Source organism: Antechinus flavipes, chromosome 5, assembly GCF_016432865.1.
Source record: "Antechinus flavipes isolate AdamAnt ecotype Samford, QLD, Australia chromosome 5, AdamAnt_v2, whole genome shotgun sequence".
Taxonomy (NCBI): domain Eukaryota; kingdom Metazoa; phylum Chordata; class Mammalia; order Dasyuromorphia; family Dasyuridae; genus Antechinus; species Antechinus flavipes.
In genome coordinates this window covers 283,906,967-283,929,597 of record NC_067402.1, presented here as the reverse complement: position 1 = coordinate 283,929,597, position 22,631 = coordinate 283,906,967, and the positions used below count along the sequence as shown (strand labels likewise).

The 22,631-nt window shown below is 40.1% G+C and overlaps 1 protein-coding gene across 21 annotated transcripts in view; it reads left to right on the top strand.

Moving 5' to 3' along the window:
- RBFOX2 (RNA binding fox-1 homolog 2) overlaps positions 1-22,631 on the top strand; it is a 222,554-nt gene that overhangs the window by 53,946 nt on the left and 145,977 nt on the right. Inside the window, exon 1 of one of the 21 annotated variants that reach the window (XM_051961670.1) lies at positions 3,041-3,226. The exons of the other annotated variants lie outside the window; for them this stretch is intronic. Within the exon in view, the coding sequence (XP_051817630.1) occupies positions 3,212-3,226 (15 nt within the window). The 5' untranslated portion in view covers positions 3,041-3,211. Of the gene's footprint in view, positions 1-3,040; positions 3,227-22,631 lie in introns of those variants that run through there. 21 annotated transcript variants of the gene reach the window in all.

Here is a 22,631-nt window from a genome sequence, read left to right as displayed (position 1 = left end):
ATAACTGTTTTGAAAATAACTACCTGATGGGAAGACTAGCATACAAAGGTTGTTGAAAGGGGGAAGAAGATACACAGCTGGCCCTTGGGCCTTGATGGGAAAGTCCCAGAGGAGGGCAGCCAGGAGGCCTGGAGGAGGAGTCTTTTACTACACTCTCCAATCAGAGGGTCAGGGAGCACTGGGCAGTTCTAGGATCTAAAGCTGATTGGATCTTGCAAGATGATGAGGTTCCTGGGGTTTTTAGAAGTCCAAAGGAGGGCAGCTTGGTGGGAATTGAATTCTAAGGGGCTCTTTTGCTACTGCTCCTCCTCATTTATCATCCCTCATTCTTCCCTCTATATGCTTGGTGAACATAATTAATAGGAATCTTAGTTGCGGGAGGGGTGTGGGGGGAGAAACTAGCAATTAGAAAAAGCCCTTGATTCCTGTACCTTTATTTCCATAACAATGACTTCCTAATCTTCTTGTAATTTTTAAGAACAAAGCAAAATAATCCAAAGGCTTAAGACGTTTTTGACATTTTGGAAGAGTCAGTGAAAGACAAAGAACATAGTTTAGCAGAAGAAATACTAAGAATTCCTATGCTGTTGAGCAAAAGTAAGAATCCAGAGTGAGTTGAGATTTCCTCTCTACCACACCACCATCACCACTTCTTCCCCCAAAGACTGGTGAGAAGATTCCTTTGGGGAATGCGGGTGGCAAGAAGATATACAACAATGGGGTAAAACTAATCAATAGCTAATTTCCTATTGTGCTTTCTGGTTTTCTAAATGTATTAAGATTTGCATAGGATTTCAACTATTTGACTTTGAGGTGACAGATAATTCAGGCATTATTATCCCCATTTTCTTTTATTTTCTTTTTTAGCTGAGGCAATTGGGATTAAGTGACTTGCTTAGGATCACACGGCTAGGAAGTGTTAAGTGTCTGAGGTGGGACTTGACTCTAGCCATTGTGCCATCTTGTTGTCCCCCCTTTATCCTCATTTTCTAATGAGGAAATGGAGACATTGAAAAATAAAGTGGTTTATCCGAGGTTCTTAGGACCCTGGGCCATACATTTTGTGGGATGGTAAAATTTTTTGAAGCCAGGCCTCCTGAAATCTGAATTTAGTTTTCCTCTGTTCCTCTGCTACCTCTTTGAGAATGACTTTTTTTTTTTTTTACCTGTAAAAATAATGGAAACTAGATGATCACTAAGAATCCTTTCTGACCCTTAAAGTCCTATTCACTTTGAAAATAAATGAATGGGGGATCCTAGAAAAGAGATATACAGGATATTTAAAGTATATAAACAGGGTTATTTTGTCCTAAAATAAATTGAAGATTTTTGAAAGTCCACTAAAACCCGCAAATTTGCTTTTCTCTGGTTGCCATGTCTTTGATACATTGAGAGAAGAGATAACCCCTCCAGGAACATTGCAAAACACCCCGGCAAGTGATTTAACTCTCAGCTTTCACTTGACAATCGGATCTTTCTGGCCCGTTTTGGAAGGAAGGATGCTGTTATTAGGCTGAAAAGGAGATTTTCCATTGTCGGGGGGAGCAGGGGCAGGGGCTTTAAATTCAGCAAACATATCTAAGCTCCTGTGCCCCGGACCATGTGCTAGGCCCAGGGGATGGAGAGGCGCAGAGGAAGGCCAGCCTTTTTGGAAGCTTGGGGAGAGGATGAAGGGCCCGGAGGAGAGATGCCCCAGCGTGCAGGCAGGGGATCGGAGGAAAGAAACAAAGGACTCTTTATCAGCCCAAGGAGGCATTGGAGAGGGCCTTGGGGAAGCCGGGAAGTAGAGGAAGAGAAGGGAAAACCGGGGAAGCTGGCAGCCCAGCGAGCTCCTTAGAGGTGATCTTGCCCTCTGCTGAGTAAAGGAGAAGGAGAGGTTTGGGTGGGGCCTGAAAGAATGCTAGCCGCACCTCCCGAGATCGGGGAGCGGGGGAGCCGGAGGGAAGCCGGAGGGGAGCCTTAGAAATGGAGGCAGCTCGGGCTCTAGGGCAGCACAAGCAGAGCCCTGCCCCGTGGGTTGGCCGGACTGGCAGTTGGGGCGGGCTTAACAAATTGCCGTGGGCTGGGCGGAGTTCTGGGGGCCGAAGAAGGGCCGGCTGGATGCTCCCGGTGGGGCCGGGGGCGGGCACGGCTCCCGCTCCGGCTTTGGCGTGCGTGCAGAACATGGCCGCTGGTGCAGCTCACTGGGTTCATACTGCGTACCTGCACCGGGGCTCAGACCGGGAAAACTGACTTGGGGATTAAGAGGGGAGGGGATTGGGCGGGCGGGAGCTGTCTCTACCTGCCCGAGCCCGAGGCGCCTAGAATCCCGGCCTCTCCTCCCAGGAGGAGCGGGCGGGCCTCCTGTCCCCCTCTTTTGGTTAAGATAAAAGAGTGAAGTAGTCTATACGTACACAGTCTTATGAAAAATCGCAGTCAACTGCTTTTCCACCTTGAGTGGGAGGGCAGGCTATGTTTGGGGCACGGGATTGACTGACGTGCTGCCTTCGGGGTCACAGCTCTCCCCCGCACCTCTCCTTCAGGTTTAGTTACTGATGATCCACAGTCTGGAAGGAGAGGGAGGTCAAGACTTGCCAGCGCAGGAGGAGGGGAGAGGTGGCTAGTAGACACCCCTGAGCTTGCTCTGCCCTCGGCTTACTGAAGCCCGGGGGGCTGCGGGAAACTCGGGGCTGGGGGTGGGGAGAAGCTTGTTTTATGCCCTTGACTTTGGAGGGCGCGTTTTTCCAGTTGCTTCATTCATGTTTAAAAGGCCCATTCTCCACTCGAGGCCGTGGCTGCCGTCAGGAGCTGGTACAGGTTTATTGCTAACTCCACCCATCCTGCCTTTTGCAATAATCTTCGGGAGGTGGTGATTGTTTCCCCAAGTAGAATGACAGAGAGATTCCCTGAAGGCAAATGCAGAGTGTGCTGTACGCCTGTACAGATACTCGCCAGTTCAGACACTTGGGGCTGGGAACTCCCAGAGAGAGGGAGAGAGTGTGTGCGAGTGGAGAGAGAACAACAGAACAGCCAGCCAGAGAGGAGGAGGTTGGGGCCGGGGTGGAAAGGCACTGCTGGTGGTAGGATTCTCAAACAAAGAGGTGTGGGGGGGAGAGACTTTTCTCCCCCCCATGTCCTCCGTTCCCACCCCTTTCTTGTCTCCACTGTTCACTGAAGTGCCTTTTGCAGTCCCGGATCGACTGACCGCTGAGTTTGAACGGGCCAGTCTGACATGATGTACCTCTGGGTGAGTACAGAATGCTGTGGGTGAGGGCTTGCACTTTGCACATATAAGGAGTGGAAAGCTGAGGAATTCTGCGCTTGCACAAGCGGCCTTTCCCAGCAGCCCAGACTGTACCTCCTCTTCCACACGCAGGTGGTAGTTTAAGGAAAAAACTAATCCTGGAGCCAGGCTTGAATTCTTTCAGAAATTATTATTGTTTATCTTTTTGAAGTCAGGCCCAAGGGTAGAGCTCACAGAACTGCATAATCCCTTTGGGTTTGGAGTTTATAAGTTACAGGCAGAGACTGTAGGGCAGGGCAGGTAACGTGTTTTGAAGTGACTCTGGCTGGCTTTACTTTTAAGAAAGAAGTGTTTCCTTTCTCTCTCAGGCCAGGTTTCCTTTGGGGTACAGGTAAAAAAACTTTGTAACTAGCCTTCTTTTCATATTACTTAGAACCATAATAGAGTAATGTACAACTGTAAAATTTTATTATTCCTCCAACTGTCTTGTGAAGGAAGTCAGTATTAATTCTAATTTTACGAGGGAAGTCATTCAGCTGTGATGAGTTTAAAGGGACTTGCCCACAGTGATGGAACCACTCAGTGGTGGCTAAAAGAATAATTAACAGGTAGGTATTGGAAAACACTATATTGGCCAAGATACCCAATACTTTGGAGTGTTCCTTTTATTATTGTCGTTTAAGGCATTGTAACAGAGTCTGTGGATAAATCCAAAGGGGTTTGTAGAGAGCAAAGTTTTCATTTGGTGGGATCCCCGAGTTGTGGAAATTCAGAGTTAAGATCATCTCCAGTTACAAATTGTATTCATTTTGCTGATCTGATTCAACCTTCATTAACACTTATTGTGTTTAGTACTAATCTTGAATGCTAATAGTTCTGTACTTACTTCACGGAGGGTTGGAAAAAGACTTGAAAATGGTTAGGAAACCAAGCAGGGTGTCATGTGTTGACCCATCTTGGGAGCTCTTCCGAGACGGGGAGGATTCAGGGCTTTTTGCTGACAGGAAGGATACATCTAACTTGTCAGAAATGGAAGCCTTTGTCATTCTCACACTCTCTAGTCACATAAGCAAACTAGTCCTTGCACGTTAAAAGGTTCCATTTGAAGAGACATTTGGGACATAAATAAGGTGTCTTAATCATTAAGTGTTTGACCCTTTGAGGCAAGATATACTATAATTTGCTGGGAAAGAACAATGCAAGTAGCTCTCACTATCAGCAGTAAGGATTGAGTTCCTCTTGTAATCGTACATAGTGCAAAATGCTAAGTAATATAAGTATCCAAGACCTGGTACCTGGCCTCAAAAGGATTGTAATTGAACCATAGAGATAGGCCACAGACCTAAAATTGTAAAGAATAGCATAACGGGACACTTTGCTAGGGTCATTGAATCCCCTTGCCTCCCTACCCTTTTATCCTTTGTATATGGCTAACATTGGGGTCTTGGTAACTCGTAGAATTTCTCAAAATCACATTAATTGGATGTGCTATCAGTTGATGCAGTTTCCCCATTTGCCATTTTGAACCTTTTTCTTTTTTCCTGTCCAGACATTCTCTCAACTCTAATTGCTTTTAGCAAATGATATTAATAATATTGGGTCCCACATGAACTTCAACTTCCCTCATTTATTCTTTTAATTTTCTCAGTGACCTTACCTCTTCTTTCTTCTTTGCTTTTAGTTTGAGGAAGAAGTAACTTCCCTCTGCTAAAATCTATTGTACCATCTATATCTTGGATTTGTTCCCCTCCAACTTTCTCTGATAATCATTACTTTGTTTTCAGGTATCTTTAATCTGTCCCTTTTGGCAATCTCCATGGAATATAAACTTGCCCAGTTGTCTCTAGAGATTCCAAAAAGTAAAGATGAAAAGAAAAGAATCAAAAACGTAGAGAAGGACAAATGGGGAATATGAAATAAATCAATGCGACTAGAACATAGAATGGGGAAGTAGAATGATGTTAGTTTCGAAAGCAGAGGCTGAAGTCAGTGCATTGGATAGATTTTATTTACACGGTTATACTATCCTAGCTGAATTCAGCATCCACTGAAGCTTGAATAGAGAATTGCATGATCAGATTTATATTTTAGGAAGATCATTTTGTTAGCTGCATGGAGAATGGCTTGGAGAAAGGGAATACTGGAAACACAGAGTCTATTTTAATAATTTACCAGGTGGGATGGGATAAATATGGTGAATTCGTGGGTAACTAAGAGTCAAGAAGAGGATCAATGAGAAATATGTCACGGAAGTAGAAGTGATAAGAGTTGACAGTTGACTGGATATGGGAGGTGAGAAAGAAGTGAGTTTGAAGTTTGGAAGGATGCTGGTACTTTTGACAGAAATCAGAAAATCAGGAGAGGTGGGCTTGGTGAGAGAAAATAAGGAGTTTTGTTTTGGACACTTTGAGTTTGATGAAGTACATCCAAATGAAATGTCCAGTAGTCTAGATTAGTGACATTGCCCAGGGGCTCAGAAGAGAAATGATGAATTGGATGTATCAGTTTGTGAATCATGTACATTGCGATGATAACACGGAAGCTATAGGATCACTGAGACAATGGACAGAGGCAGAGACAGAGACAGAGACAGAGACAGAGACAGACCCCTGGTGGAATCCCATGATACATTGATGTTTAAAGGGTAAGATAAAATCATCTTTGAAGGAGTGTGTGGACCAATAAGAGAAGCTTTCTTAGGAAATCCAAAGGTGGAGGGGGTGATTAGCTTATAGTGTCAAAAATTGCCAAGGTTAAAGAATTACTAATAAAGATTAAAAAATGACCATTGAAATGAGCAATTAAAAAAGATTGTTAGTAAGCGTAGAGAAGGCAAATTTTCAGTCTGAAAGCCAGATTGCCAGGGCTACCTCCACTTTTGTGGAAGATGAGAAAGTCTGTAAGTGTAAAAAGATGGCTTGGTTGATTTTCCTGAGAGATTGGCTTTGAGAGGGAGGAGGGATTTTAAAGAACAGAGGAAGTCTGAGTGTTTGTGAGGCAGTAGTAAAGCTCCTTGTGTGTGTATAGATTGAAGACCAGGAGTGCGCAGGCACTTAGAGATGCTGGAGGAGTAAGTGACCAAAAGCAAAAAGAGAAGGTTGACCTTGACAATTAAAAGGATCACCTCTGTCAAAAACTGTTTTAGAGGATAAGAGAGAGCATGGAGTGTATGTTTAGGGGCCCAGAATTTTGGCAAGACATTATGAAATACAGAATTGGAAGAAAATGAAGTTCAGGACAGTTGATCTCAATTTTTTTTTCAGTATAATAAAAGAAGAGGTATCCTCTGAGTTGATTGGTTGTGTAGATAGATTTTAAAAAGAGAAAGGAAGACATTTGAGAACTATGATAGGGAAGAATCAGTAAAGTATAAAAAGATTGCATATAATAGTGAAGGCCCTGTTGAGGTTAGATTATGTATTTTTATAGGGATCCTGTGATCACAGTTGTGTAACTTCCCTTTGTATTTTTTACCCGCCTGCCAATAGAAGTGGAGGAGGTGGGGTTAATTCAGGGTTGGGGTGTGGCCAAATATGGGTAATGCTAGAATAGGGGAGCTAGATATTAGTGAGAAGAGAGAATGAATTGGTTAGCTTTAAGGTCGAGATTGCTGACTAGGAAAGTTATTTAAAAAAAAAAAAATAGATAAGCAGGGTCCAGTCATCAGGGAATGGTTGTTGTGATCTGGAAAATATAAAGGATAAGAACACACACACACACACACACAATATAAAGAATAAGAACACACACACACACACACAATATAAAGGATAAGAACACACACACACACACACACACACACACACACACACACACACACACACACACACACATTGCTGACTAGGAAAGTGTAGGTGGGGCAGTGGTGATAGACCAGAAGTCCAGGAAAGGGTGGAGTTACTCCAGGTCTTGGGGAGGACAAAAATAAGGTGGTGTAGCTGTGAGATAGAGGTAGAGATGAAAGGATAGGAAATTTGGATAAGGGAGGATTTCAGACTTCTTTATCTGGGCATTGGGATAAAAGGAAATGATAAAGTCACTTGTATGACAATCCTTCTGTGTCATTCAGATGGAGTGAAGGTGCAGATAATGGGAAGTGATGACGTTGATGAATTTGGAAACCAAGCTATTTGAGGGCTCATCAGCATGTAAACTGAAGTCCCCAAATACTTGGGAGCAAGAGTTGGTGTAGAGGGGATGACTATGGGACCAGTTGCTGAAAACCCTTTGAAAAGGGAGAAGAAATGACTTGGACACTAATAGATAATGGCATTCAAGATCTGGGGAGCATTTCATACAAATGGAAGGACTCTCAAGGAACCAAGATTGCTGAGTTAACCTTGGCAAAGGAAGAATATCTGGAAATGGGAACGGGGATTGAGGAGTGTATCCTCTTGGCCTGGCGCAAGGTCTACAGAGTCTGGAGAAAGTGAAGAACAGGGAACATCCAATCCAAAGAGAAGTTTTTAAATAATAGATGGAGGAATTCTGTTGTCAAGAGTTTGAATTCTGGTGATGCTTTCTTAGGCCTTCCTTTTCCTCATCTACAAAATCTGGGGTTTAGATGAAGTTATTTCTAAGTAGTTCTCTTCCACTTCTAAAGTCTTACGATCCTTTCCTTAACATCAAGTCATTTATCTTTTTTCCTCCTGTCCTTTTTTTCACCTTTTCTTTTGGTGATCTTACCTGCTTCTCTGACTTCCTTGTGACTCCTGATATTATATCTGCATGCTCAACTCCTGGATTTCCCCAGAATTGAAGCACTCTCTTTCCTCCCATTCTCAGTTCTTATACGCCCCTAGCATTTGGCATATTTAAAATAGCACTCTTTGTTCTACCACAAACTGTCCCTCTTTTTAACTTCTCTCTTTCTGTTAACGGCACCACTATTGTTTTACGCTCATAGTTTTTGAATTATCTTTGACTCTTCCCTTCTTCTCACTTCATAAGTGTTCTCCAAGCCTGATTTGGATTGCCATAGCATTTCTACTATTTGGATTCTTCTTTTTACTTCCTGAGATCTGGCATTCATCACTTATCACCTAAACTCTTGTCATAGCCTTTTGGCGGTTTTTTTTCTTCTGGTATGTATCCCCTTTTCATTCCATCCTTCACATCTGACAGAGAAGTCTTAAGGCATCTCAGTAGCCTTTATTTAACATTTTTCTGTTGCTTATACAATACTGGAAATATGGTTTTCAAAGGCAGGCTCCCTCCCATCTCTCTATCCAGCTTTGTTTTTATTTTCTGTCACATATACTGGGGTCAATCAAATTAAACAAATCTCTGTCACTTGCTCTTTTTGAGTAAGTTTCATCAGGTGGTAGTGGTGCCAGATTGCAGAAGTTGTCCCCATCTTTGTGGGAAGTGAGCAAGTGTCAGTGTGAGCAAGTGTGAGCAGAGGAGTCAGACACCTGACTCAGGCCCATAGCACTCCCAGATTTGGTTAGAACCAGATTAAAATGCAGTTGGGAATTATTTAACAAAATACATAACAATACAGAAAAACAAAGGTAATATTACATGTTGAAAGTTAAGTTACCATATAGCCAGCAAGGATCTTTCTATATGCATCAGCAGCCAACATTTCTCTTTGAGTTTGACACCACTGCTGTAGAGCCATCAAGTGGTGTAGACTTGGTTGATTTTCCTGGGAGCTTGGTTAGGAGAGGAGGGAGAGACAGGTGATGATTGATGGAGATTTTTATAGCGTTAGGGAAATCCAAGCATGTTTGCATGTAGGACTAGAGTAGGTGAATAGGTACCTGGAGCAGTTGGAAGGATGAAGAGGTAGGTTGAGTCTGGAAAATCTGAGTTCATATTCTTTCTCACACTTTATTTACCTATGGGATCCTGTGCAAATCTAGTACAGCCTTTGTGAGTCTTGATTTCTTTATCTAGAAAATGCATTGTTGGGAGGATCAATCGGGATAATTATGTAAAGTGCTTGTAAGCACTTAAAGCCCTGTTTTTAATGTGAGCATCTGCTCTTAACAGTTGTCTTACTCATTTGGTTCAGATAGAAGTAATATTACTGGACTAGTAGCTGTCATGCCATTCTCCTTAAATTTTAATGTTCAGAGGATTGTTGTGAAAGTTGATCCAATTACTACTTTTTGTAAAATGTTCCCTTTGGAATTTGATCTCTTGGGCTCTTTTTTTGTGTTTGTAGAAATTTTAGGGCAAAAAACTACCCTGGTACAAGGAGATGCACTAAGACCTTCTTGGGAGATTTTCTTCCCAACCAGAAGTGGAAGGAGACAGATGGAATGAAAAAGACCTATCCAAATTTCTGATTCTCCTTGTTATCTTTGGCGCTCCAGGCTTCTAGACCTTTTAGTCTCTGTTTCTTTCCCTTCTCTTCCTTTTCTTTCTACAGTTCTTGAATCTTGCTTTTTAGAGTTGGAGTTGATTTAAGACTGTCTAAATTGTTCCTCTCTTTAGTTTTTCTGTTTTTCATAGATGTTTTCTCAGTGGCTTTTGCTGTATTTGAATTCTCAATTATAAAAATTGAAAAGTTTTCCTGTGGGAATCTTGCTCTCTAAAATAGAATGCAAAAACATTATTATGCAGAATATTGCTTTACAAGTATTTTGTAGCACATCCATATCGTATCATGGGATTTCTCTGATTTGTGTATGTTTTGTTTACTACCTTTGAACTTAATGCGTTTTCTTTTGAAGGTCAGAAGAGTATTGGGAATTGTAAAATTCATTGTGGGCCCTTTAAAAGAGGTCATTAGAACGGATAGCTGAGTGGTTCAGTGGAAGTCAGGAGGACCTGAGTTCAAATCTGGTCTCAGACACTTAACACTTTATAGCTGTGTGACCCTGGGTAAGTCACTTAACCCCAATTGCCGCGACAGAAATGGGGAGGAATCAGGCATGTGGACTAACCTGAATATTTCTAGTAAAGTGTCAATGGACACTTTACTAGAGATGTTGGAAACTCAGAGCTAAGTCCTGGTTTTCTAGCACTTTTGGGGGGGATTCTATGGAGATTTCTTACCCTCATCCTAGCAGGCTCTCTGCTTGGCTGCAGCACAGGCACGATGGGTGGAATGAAGAAACAATCCAAGGCCAATGCCTTATTCTTCTGTCTGTAGAGTAAATCTCACTTTCCTCATCTGTAAAATGGAACTACTCATACTTGTACTGCCTGTCTCACAAGGTTATTATGAGGATGGAGTGAAATCGGGTCTGTCTGTGTAGTCAGCAGCTCAGAGCTGGCCTGTTTGTGGCTTTTTCCTCCTTTCTGTCCTTCCCTTTTCCCTAGGACTCTGTCTATGAGATGGGCTTGGTGAAGTTTTTCCCTGCCCCAACTGAGGAGGCCTGTACTCTTTCCTTTACTTCTGTCAGTTCCTATCTTGGGGAATGTCAGCGAAACTTTTTATTATGTTAATGTTGATTTCTGTCCCAACTTGTAGTGAAAGGTTGATAAGCTGGGACTGAGATAACTTGACAAGTTCCTGATTTTTCTAGGTGGATGGGGGCAGATGACCCAAGATAATTAAATTTCCTTTTCTTCTGACTGAGGAAGTGGGGGGGAGGGGACGTGCAACAATGGGCTTGAGTTGGGAGACTCTGGGCTTTATGCAAAGAGCTTTAAAAATCTCTACTGTACAGGATGATTTCAGAAAGGCCTGGAGAGACTTACATGAACTGATGCTGAGTGAAATGAGCAGGACCAGGAGATCATTATATACTTCAACAACAAGACTATATGATGATCAATTCTGATGAACGTGGTTCTCTTCAACAATGAGATGAACCAAATCAGTTCCATTTGTTCAATAATGAAAAGAACCAGCTACACCCAGTGAAAGAACTATGGGAAATGAGTATGAACCACAACTTAGCATTTCTACTCCCTCTATTTTTGTTTGTTTGCATTTTTGATTTCCTCCTCAGGTTATTTTTACCTTATTTCTAAGTCCGATTTTTCTTGTGCAGAAAAATAACTATGCATATGTATACATATATTGTATTTAACATATACGTTAACATATTTAACATGTATGGGACTACCTGCCATCTAGGGGAGAGGGTAGGGGGAGGAGGACAATAGTTGGAACAAAAGGTTTGGCAATTGTCAATGCCGAAAAATTACCCATGCATATAACTTGTAAATAAAAAGCTATAATAAAAAAATCTCTGCTGTAAGTATCTTGGAACATTCCACCTTTGGTGCTATACAGCTCTGGCACTTTGGTAACTGCTAGGGACACTGCAAAAGGCAAAAACAGTCCCTCCCTTCATGGAGTTTACATTTAATGGGGAAGATAAGTAAATAAGCATATATAAAAGGAGTTGACAAAAATTCAGTTTAGAAGAGAAAACTAGCAGCTAATTAGGAACCACAGGCTCTTGAATGTTTAAAGGAAATCCGGAATTTTAAGAGGTGACGATGAAGAGGGAGAATAGTCCAGGCTTGAGCACATTTGGGATGAGAGAAATCCCAAGGGATTTTGAAAGATTGCTGTGTGAATATACGTTGGCTAAGGATTTGCAGTGACACAGGAAAACCTGTGCTAAGCTTTCACGACGTGTCCCTGCTCTAAGGAGTCCCTCCTCTACAGCTGAGATTCATAGCAGGGGATGGAGCTCTAAATCAAATGGAAATGACTGGTTGTGCTTGGGGTCTAACCAGAAGCAGATGGTAATAATGCCACTTCTTTAGTATCATTTTGATTGATTGTTTCTAATGTGGTACCATCGGAGAGTGCCGAGGACTTTTGTGGAAGACCTTTCTTTTCCAGGGGTTCCTCATCTGTGGCTGCTGAGCGTTGAGGAGGAGGGCCGCAGCCCTACAAAATACGGGAAGGTGCTGCCTTCACCAGGGCTGCTCCTTCACATGGGACTGCAGAGCCCTGCTGCTAGCGTTGGTGGTTTGGAGTGTATTCCTATTCCCAAGACTTTGGGTTTCGCCTGCCCTTCTGTGGCAGTTGGTTGACACTAGTGGGTGGCAAGGATTGTGGGATGTTCCTCATAAAGGTATGATGAAAGCTCTGGGGGTGTTGTGCTGATAATACAGAGAAAGCCCCACAGACTCTTCCCTTCAGAACTTGGGTTCTGCTGTGCTAATGATGAGTACAAGTGACACATGTGATCAATTCTGGGTTGATTACTTAAATCTATGTTTGAAGGTGATGAGCATACAGAGGATCATTTGATTTTTGGATTCCGTCATCTTTTAGCGCAAGGAATGACCAACCACAAAGAGTGGCTTTCTAGCAGCTGCTCCAAAATGCTGGTATTTCACCCTGCTTTCACTCAGCTACAGCCTGCACTTGTTCATATTACCATGAAGATTTCCAGCTCTGCAGGTTTTCATGTATCATCAAGACCACATGAGATTTTTAATTTATATGGTGTCTCACTTGGTGTTTACTTTCTCTTCTAGATAATTAATTCAGGGGTTAAGTAAAACCAGGCCTAGCATTAATTCTTGCAGAGAACATCCAAGGCATTTTTATTGAGTGTGAGGCAAACCCTTTATTAAACAATCCTTTAGCCAGTTTTCCATTCACTTAGATATGCTCATTGCCTTGAAACTCTGAACTCATTGTTTAAGGAAGATTTCTCTGTATATTACATTAAATGTTGACAAGTTTGGTCTCCTGTGTTTTGTATAAATTTAGGCATCTTCATGATCTATCACTCTACTGTGTCCTCCCCCAGTATTCTGTGCACCAGTCTTTACATAAAAAAAGTCCTTTAGGCCCTGTAGTGACTCAGATTTAAAATGTAATGTTATCTATATTTTTGTTTTGTTATTTGTTTTGTGAAATATTCCCAATTACATTTTAATTATGTAAGGGTTGTCCTAGTAGTGGAGATCTCTACACACATAATTCCAGAGCATCACCTCCATTCTCCCTTCCTTTTCCCTCCCCTCCTCCAGCATACTCATCTGTAAAGAGAGGATCCTATGGACTTTCCAGGTACCATTAATTAAGCATTGATCCCCATATGAGATCACAAGAATGTCTTCTTGTTAATTCTTTTATTTATTCCCCTTGACTGAAAAGTTTATTGTGTAGAAAGTAATGGTATTTCTGCCATTTAGGAGAAGTCCATAATATAAAATAACTGTTAAAAATAAATACTACAGTGAGTCGCCACTTCCCAGACTCGTCATAAAATTGTGCTTCCCAGACCTGATTTATAAACTTCCTGTTTCTCTCTTACTTGTAGGTACTTTTATCTCCCTCTGTCATCATCAATTTTTCTAATTATTTGTAGTGTTATCTGAATATGTCCCTCTTGAAATTGTGCTTAATGATTTCTAGAGAGAGAGAGTGTTAGATTGGGTAGAATCTTGATAAAAATCTTAATTTTTACTGCAGTGGGGAGAATATTAGATCTATAGTCAGGACAGCCTGAGTTCAAATCTAGCCTCTGACACTTACTAGTTACATAACTCTGGGCAAGGCATTTAACCTGGTTTGCCTCAGTTTCTTCTTTGGTAAAAAAAAAAAAAAAAAAAAAAAAGGAGGGGGGGGTAATAATTGGCAACTCTCTCCCAGAAATATTCTTAGGATCACATGAAATAATAATTGTAATGCTCTTAGCACAGTGCCCTAGTACACATTAGGTGCTATATAAATGCTGGCTATTATTATTTTATTTACAAAATTGGAGTTGTAAAATAGTATTGCTTGTGGCCAGTGTGTATATGGAAACTGCCCTGTTAGGCTCATAGGATCATAGCTTTGCAGCTCGAAGATACTGAGTTAGAATAGTTCAACTTCATTTTATAGCTAAGGAAGCAGAGTGACTAACAGTCACATAAGTAATAAGAAGACACAAAATTTAGAGGTAGGTCTATTGATTCCAAAGCCAACAATTCTCCTGCATCATATGGGCTCCTGAAAATAGGTGCAATGGGCCAGCCTAAATGCAGAAACGCATTTTAAGTTCTTGGAAGTAAGAGTAGAGTTTTCAGTGTAGAATAAGCAGGATAAACAAATTACTCTTGGAGTGAAAGCCAGTTAAATTATCTTTATGCTGATGATCTTCATGGGAATTTATCTAGCCCTAACTGCTCTCCTGATCTCTATTCTTATTTCTTCAACTATCTGTTGCATATCTTGAACTCGGAGTTCCAGGGATGCCTTCAGTTCCTTGTAACCAAAACAGAATTCTTTATTTTCTCTCCCAAACCTTCCCTGTTGTTGAAAACTTCGTTATTACTATTGATGTTGCTATCATCCTCCCAGTCACCCATGCTCATAACCTTGGTATCATTCTTACACTATCTTCCCCCTTTCCCATTTAATCTTTTGCCAAGTTCGAATTTGTTTTGATCTGTTCTGGTAACATATCTTGTGTGTCCCTTTCTCTCTTCCCAGTGCCACAACCTGAGTGTAGACCTATGTAGTCTTATCTTTGACTATTGCTGCTTGTCTGCAATTTTCCTGACTTTTCCTTTCTTCCCTCAGTAGTCAGATCAGTGACTGACTAGGTTATCTCCTCTTCCTCCCCTTTACTTAATAAGCTCCAGTGACTCCCTGGCACCTCCAGGATAAAATAGAACATTCTCTTGCATTTAAAGCCCCCTTTCCCTCCCACTTGTCACCTTCCTACCTGTCCAGTCTTCTTATGCCGTCTTCTCTTCCACTCTCCCAGCTCCATATACTTTAGCTCTCTGGATGGTCCCTGCTCAAAACACTCCTCTCCCCAATTCTGTGAATTGTGAAATCTCAGTATTGTTCTCCTTTCCTGGAATTGAAGTTCCTCTTAATACTAGTTCTTTCCCTCTATTGATTATTTCCAGTTTATCCCGTGTATCACTTCCTTACATATAGTTATTTTTTTTTCCATTTTCTAAATAAATTAAAGTTCTGCTGTGTGTCTAACTGTCTATAAAAGGAACAAAGTGCAAATTCAAATGCACTGGGATTCTCTTCCACTATTGCCTGCTTAAGCCTGTTCTCTGTGTCCTGCCAATTCGATTTCCTCAGGATTTAAATCTCATTGGTACCTCTGTCTGGTTTGTTGATATCATTCTTACTCATCCATCTTCTAGCTTAGAAATTGTAAACCATTTCCTGTAATTTTACCTCTTACAAATTAGCTTCTCATACTTGGATGGTGCCCACCAGTTGCTTTTGTGAGAAGAACTTCCAATTTTCCCCATCCAGCCTGTTAAGCTCATATCTCCTTAGGACTCTTGTGGATGGAGCTTCCATTGGGCAGCTGGCTTGTCTTAATGAGTAACCAGAGTTTTAACTGCTCCTAAATCCACTCTGGAGAAGTAAGAGATGATTTGTGGCCAAATCCAGTGACCTTTTCTTGGTCATTATTCTCCTTGGCCTCTCCTCACCCCGACACTGTAGATTAACTTATACTCCTGGACATTTCTTTCTAGATTCTCCTGGCTCTCTTCTTATCCATTCAAGGATCCTTCTCTCTCTTGCTGGATTCTCCTCCAGGCTATGCCTCTAACTGGGAGTGTCTAGGGATTCTGTTCTCAGGCTTCTTTCCCTCCATGTTTTTTCCCTTGGTGATCTCCTCAGCTCCTTTGATATATTTGCCCTCTTTATGCCCGCAACTCTCAGTTTTACTTCTCCAGCCCTAACTTCTCTGCTGATCACTAGCCTTGCATCTCCAGCTGCCTTTCAGACATCTCAAACTGGATGTCTTATACCAAGCTTCATAAACTGGGGGGTTGCAACTGCACGTGGGGTCATATGCCTGAATATGGGGACATGAAAATATTGGCAACAGGAAAAGGTTTCTGAACTCAGGGACCAAAACTTAAGTCAAAATCAAACGTGTAATGAATCTGCTGCACCTTTGTGCACCCTGAACACACTGCATGTACACTTTGCATTGTGTATGTATCAATGCTGCAAGAAACATTCCAGCTCAGATTCAGAACGGGGCTGTGTAAGAATTTCTCAGGTGAAAAGGAATTGCAAGTGGAAAAAGGCTAAGAAGGCCTAGTGGGCATCTTAACTCAACATGTGCAAACCAGAACTCATTATCTTTCTCCCTAAACCTTCCCTTTTACTATAGAAAGCAATACCATTCTCCTAGCTTAGGCTCCCAACCCAGGAATTGTCCTGGATACCTCTTTATTTCTCACCACCCCCCTTGTCTAAGCTGTTGCTAAGGGCTGATGATTTCATCTTTGTGACATCTCTAGAATATGTTCCTTTCTCTCCACTGTATCCATCCTGTGCAGGCCCTCATCACCTCATACGTGGACTATTACATTAGCCTTCTGTTGGGTCTGCCTGTCACAGATCTCTCCCCACTTCAGTCTGTTCTCCATTCAGCCACTCAAATGATTTTTCCTAAAACACAAGTCTGTTATTCCCTACTCAATAAACTCCAATGACTTCCAATCGTCTCTAGACGCAAATACGAAGTTGCATTTAAAGCCCTTCCTAACCTGACCCTCTCAGACTTTTCTAGTCTTCTTTACACCCCAATGTGTACTCTTCAGTCCAGTGACACTGACTTAGCTGTTCCTTGAACAAGACAGTCCATCTCTTGATTCCAGGCATTCCCTCTGGCTTGCCCTCATGCCTAGAATGCTGCTTCTTCCGCTGGATTGCTGACCTATCTGGCTTCCTTTAAGCCCCAGCTAAAGTGCCACCTTCTACAGGAAGTTTTCCCCAACCCCTCCAATATTGTTCTCTCTGTTAATTGTTTCCTATTCTGTATATATCTTGCTTTGTATGTGTTTGTTTGCATGTTGTCTCCCTCATAAGATTTTAAGCTTCTTGAGGGCAGACAATATCTTTTGCCTCTTTTTATATCCCCATTGTTTAGCATAATACCTGGCAGTAGGCACTTAATAAATGTTTATTGAATTGAATTAAATTGAAACTTTCACCCCAAATCTAAAAGCTAGAGTGTGTTATTTAGAAAAACTACAGTACTAACCTATCCTGTACTATGTTCTGTCCTGTGTTTATACTAATAATGTACTATGCTATCCCTATACTTATATTTCAGTTCTATACTTTATAATACCACAATTGTTTGACTAAACCATTAATTTTCAAAGCATAGTTTGAGGAGCCTAGGGCATCCCTGAGACCTTTTCAAGAATTATGTGAGTAAGTCTTATTTTCAGAGTAATACTAAGAAATCTTAATTTCTAATATAGTATTATTGATATTTATTGATATTAATATAACAATAGTTATAACCCATACAAACAAAACAACTGTTCATTTATGAGAAACAGATCCCACTTTGACTCTGTCATTTTTGGACCCCATCAACTGGGTTCTAATATTAGAATTGAATGCTTTTTTTGGGGGGGGGGAGACTTGGAATTGCCTAGATTGATCTACAGCTCACTCTAAAGCCTCCAAAGATAGCATATAAATGGGTAGTTGGGTCTCCACCAAACTCCAAAGGATTCACTGCAGCTTGGAAACCCAATTCAGCTGATTGGAAACTATTGGGAACAACTGGAAACTCACTTCTAGCTATTGGAAAGCTAATAGTTAGAATTTTCAGTGGGAGCACCAATAAAAAGTTTATAGAAGCCTAGTAGGCGGGCTGATAGTCATGTAGCCCTGTTAAGAGGACTATTTTCAAGCATCTTACAATCAGTTTGCATATGAATTATATATTAATTAAGTTATCCTTTTGCAATCATGTAAATTAAAATAGTTTTAGAAGGACTTTTAATGATTGCATTTTTCTTCTTAGCTATTGATTTTTATTATTGTATTTAGAGAATAATACAGTTATATTTCTTTTAAGACATTTTTTTAATTCAGACAGTTCTCTAGCTCAGACAAAATGCCATTTTTCAACACTTAGTTGTACTTCTTAGAGTGGTAATCTGTAGTTAGGGTTCACTCAAGTTCATCCCACTGGGCTTTAGTTTTTTCATCTGCAAAATGGAGATTAATAATAATGTTCACTTTGTAATGTCCGTGATTGTTGTGAGGAATGGGCTTTGTACACTCAAAATAATAATTGCTTGATCTCAGTTCTGTCAGCAGATTAGTATATTGTGCATGCCTTGACGCTATTAATCTTTTTAAGGATACTGTGTGTATCATAGATAATTTTTTAAAGAGACATCATTAGCCATGATAAATAAAGGCTAAGCATACATTGTGCTTAGCATTTTGGCAGGTCACCACATGGCCTTTTAAATTCCCCATAGCTTTACTGAAATAATTATCTCCTCTAATATATTTAAGTATTCAATTTATGATTCATTTTTTGTTCAGTAAGTGACTCGATCACTTGTTAGACAAGCTGTAAATATGATTTGTAATTTGGGCAAAGAGTGAATAAGATGACTTCTGAAATTGGCTAATTCTTATTAGCAGATTCCATGATGGCATAGCAGATAGAGAAATACAAAGGTCAAGTTCTAGGAGGCTCTGCCAAATGAAGTCAAATTAGAAATAAAGACAAAGTCTGTTTGAAATCCTACTGTAGATAGAGAGGGGTTCAGTTTAGTATATAGAAATTAAATTCACATAGATATTCAGAAACCAGATCTGTTCCTAAACAAAGAGAAGAGTATATAGAAAAGAGAAGGGACAGTTTCAGTTTGCTGGTACTTAAAATTCCTTAGCAGAGAAATCAGGAGCTAAAAGGATGGCATTAAGAATTCATGAATTACCTCAAAAGGGAAAAGGTACCATAATTGGCTCCTTAACACAAACTAGCTTCCCTGAAGTGCAGTGACTTGGAACAAGACCTCCATCTTTTTTAAGCCACACTAATTATAATAAGAGTTTGTATTTCCATATTCTTAAAGCTTTTGTCCCACAACAATCTTATGACATAGTTGATCCCTTTGAACTTTAAGGATCATGAATTGTTTGTCAAAGTCAGGAGGTTTGAGAAATGCAATTCAACTATAAAGAGCTACTGCCAATTATATAATAAGATAAAGCATGGGGCAGTTAAGGGGTGCAGTGGATAGAGCACCAGCCCGGAATTCAGGAGGACCTGACTTCAAACCTGGCCTCAGACACTTAACACTTCCTAGCTAGGTGACCCTGGGCAAGTCACTTAACCCCAATTGCCTCAGCAAAATAAATAAATAAAATAAAATAAAGTACATGACAGTGTACAGAGATAGTCATTTTATTGACAGTACTTTCAGACCCAAAGCAAAGTGACACTTAGAGCTGTGAGGTCATTGGAAAGGGTTAAATGTTTTGATTTGTCACTCAGAAATCCATAATTCAGTTCTGACATTCTTTGTGGTTTCCTATGGGCAAGGTACTGTTCTTGTTGGTGGTGGACATCTAGATCCCTTCCTGGTCAGTTTAGCTCTAACCCTAAGTCAAACAATGTAGACACTCCAGAGAGCTGAGAGAAGTTAAAGGAGAAGGTGGCCAGAAATGTGAATAAACTTTCTCTAGTTAAATAAGGGCATGCTCTAAAATGAATTGATAAGCATTCAGAGATGGGGCCTTTCATGGGGAACCTGCTGGGACCAGCTTCTCTTTTTTTGCTGTTGCTTCCTTTTTAGGAAAACTAGTTACGTGGCGGGCAGCGAGCATCTCTAGCTTTTCCTCTCTTCTCCCTCGGGTCAGTTAGTTCTACCTTAGACAAAAGCCTTTTTCACCTTTCCTTCACTGCCTGTTCTCGTAAACCCTTAACCAGTTACTTCCAAGAACATCTTTGTATCCTTCCTCCTTGGGACGTCATATAGTGATGTACCTACCCACACACCCATCTACCTATCTGTCTGCCTGCCTACCTACCTACCTACCTACCTACCTACCTACATACATAGATGGCCTGGATCTTGAGAAATCCCCATTCTTTTCTTCTGCTTTTGAATTTAATTTGATTTTTCCCAAGCACTAAACCTCAAAAATCAGATTAAAACCTTGTTACTTTTTTCATTAGTATTTCAGTGTTTTTTTATTATTTAAAGTAGCAGATGTCAGCTACTTCTGCTACAATGTGATTCCTGTAGGCTAAATTTGATAGGCTAAGTTGGGAAACTTACTGCCATTTATAACATTGTTTCTGTAGGGAAGTGCATGTTGAGTTCCTTACAAACATGTTACAAATACTGATACAACCAGTTTGTAAGTTTGAAACCAATTCAGTACTGGAATAATTTATGTTTAAGCAGTGCTTCGAAGTTGTTTACAAGTGCTTTTCTCGCAACACTGTCACTTTTATATTTAAAGAAAAAGAAAACAGCTAAAGTCAGTCGATACATTGAAATAGTTGGGAAATATATGCAATGCCAATATTCTGTAACCATGACTACCGACCCCTGCAGAGGAGTAGGTAAGGTGAGTCACTTTGGGACCCAAGCTGTTCTTTCTAATTTTGCACCATTAATTTTTGATTGTTCTTTCCATTTATATTATTGTAGTAATTATGCTTATTGATTTCTTGACTCTGCATCAGACTATGTGATCTTATAGTCATATTTTCTGCACTCATTTATTATTTCTTATAGCATAGTAATATCCCATTAAATTCATGTACGACATCTTCTAGGGCCTTTCTCCTATCAATAGACATTGAAGTTATTTCTGATGTTTTGCTGCTCTGTGCAAGTGTTGTATCTATGGAGATTGTCTTATCCGTGACCTTTTTGGGCTATAAGCTTATTAATGATTTCTCTAGGTCAAAAAGGTATAGACATGTTAGTCATTTTCTTCACATCATTTCAAATCACTTTCCAGAAAGATTATACTGATTTTCAGTTCTACCAACAAAGTATTGCTTTCCCACAATTCCTTTTATGTTGACGATTGCCTTCCTTTGTATGACGCTATCCATTTGTATGATTTTGGGTTGTGTCATGTGCTAGTTATTCAGTTGGCATTGGCAAGCATCATGCTATGCACAAGAGTTCCTGCCTTCAACAGCTTACATGTGGGAAATGAGATGAACACAGATAAGTTAGCACAAAAAAAAAACATGTCATAATTTCAAAGTAGAGTAGTACTAATGATGCAGTGTGGGGTGAATATCAGAACATACTGTGTGTGGAAGAGGTTTAGACATCTTCCTCCATTCTCAGCCCCTCTAAAAAAGCATAATAAGGAAAATATTTAAAATAGTATAACATTATTATATATTATGTTATATAGTTTTTATAGTTCTGAAATAAAGTTTCTGTTTAATGGACACAGGCAAACTTACACGGTATTTATGAACATTTGAGTAATCTTTTATTCTATTGTAAATTAGAACTATAAGGCTTATTATGTGCCATCCATAACAGTTATACAGAAATACTAGTTTCGGAAGGATGTCAATTTAACTTCTACTATATTTCATAAAATTTGCCTTTCTACCTCAGAGCTCCAGACCATTTTATTGGATCATTGAGGGTCAATTTCTTTATAAAAAGTGTTGTTTTGGAAAAGTTTTATCTACAACTTCTTGAGTATGACTTCTAAAAGAACAAAATCTTTTTGGCTTTTAAAAAAAAAGTAATTCACAAAAAAAGTAATATCATAAATTGATAATGTAAATTTGATTGAAACTCAATTTCAGAACAACTTTGAATAGATAATCACATCTTAATTTTCATTGTAGAAGTTACTTAAACATTTATTTATTTATGTGCCTACTATATGGAAAGCAGATTTTTAAGTGACATTTACAAACTGGTGTTGGGAATGGTTTTTGCTTTGATGTTAAGATGGTGCACATACTGTGGTTTACTTGCAGAAAAAAATAGAGGCTTGATCAAATTCTTAAAATAGTTGTTGGGGCACTTTTATTTGCAGCAAAGGCTGTAAAATCATTTAGATTTGTCAATTGTTATTGCTGGTGATGAATTCTGGCAACTGGACAAACGATTTTATTACATCACAGCTGACAGTGAGTACAGAATTAATTTTTGTCTTTTGGGGGGGGATATTTTGTCTGTTTTCACATAAACTTAACCAGTCAGTACCCCATTCTCTCCTGCTCTTTATTATCTAAGAAGGAGATAGTCTAGTTCCAACAGACTGCTCCCAAAGGCCACCTGTTTAATTGTCACAACATCTTTTTTGGGAGTGGGGTGGAATGGAATAGAGTTAAAAGAGTACACTTACTGAATATTAACTCAGAGTTTGCCTCTATCCTTAACTATCCTTATCTACCATTCATATTACTATTCTCTTCATGACAGTTCTTTGGTATTGGTAGTGAAAGTATTATTCCCATTTTGCAGCTGAAGAAACTGAGATTTATAAATGACTTGTGACATGTCTAGTATACATAGAGAAGCTGGAACTGGATCCCAGGTTTCCTGACCCCCAATTTGGTACATGTTGCTCATCATAGTAACTGTTCTTAGATATGTATACCACTTACAAACTACTTTGGCATAGATGATTGCATTGGTGCCCATCTGGATTTCATTTTATTCCCTTATTCATATAAAAACTTAGTGTGACCTATTGGGTTTTTAGCACCTTAAATCTTGATGGGTTCCAAGC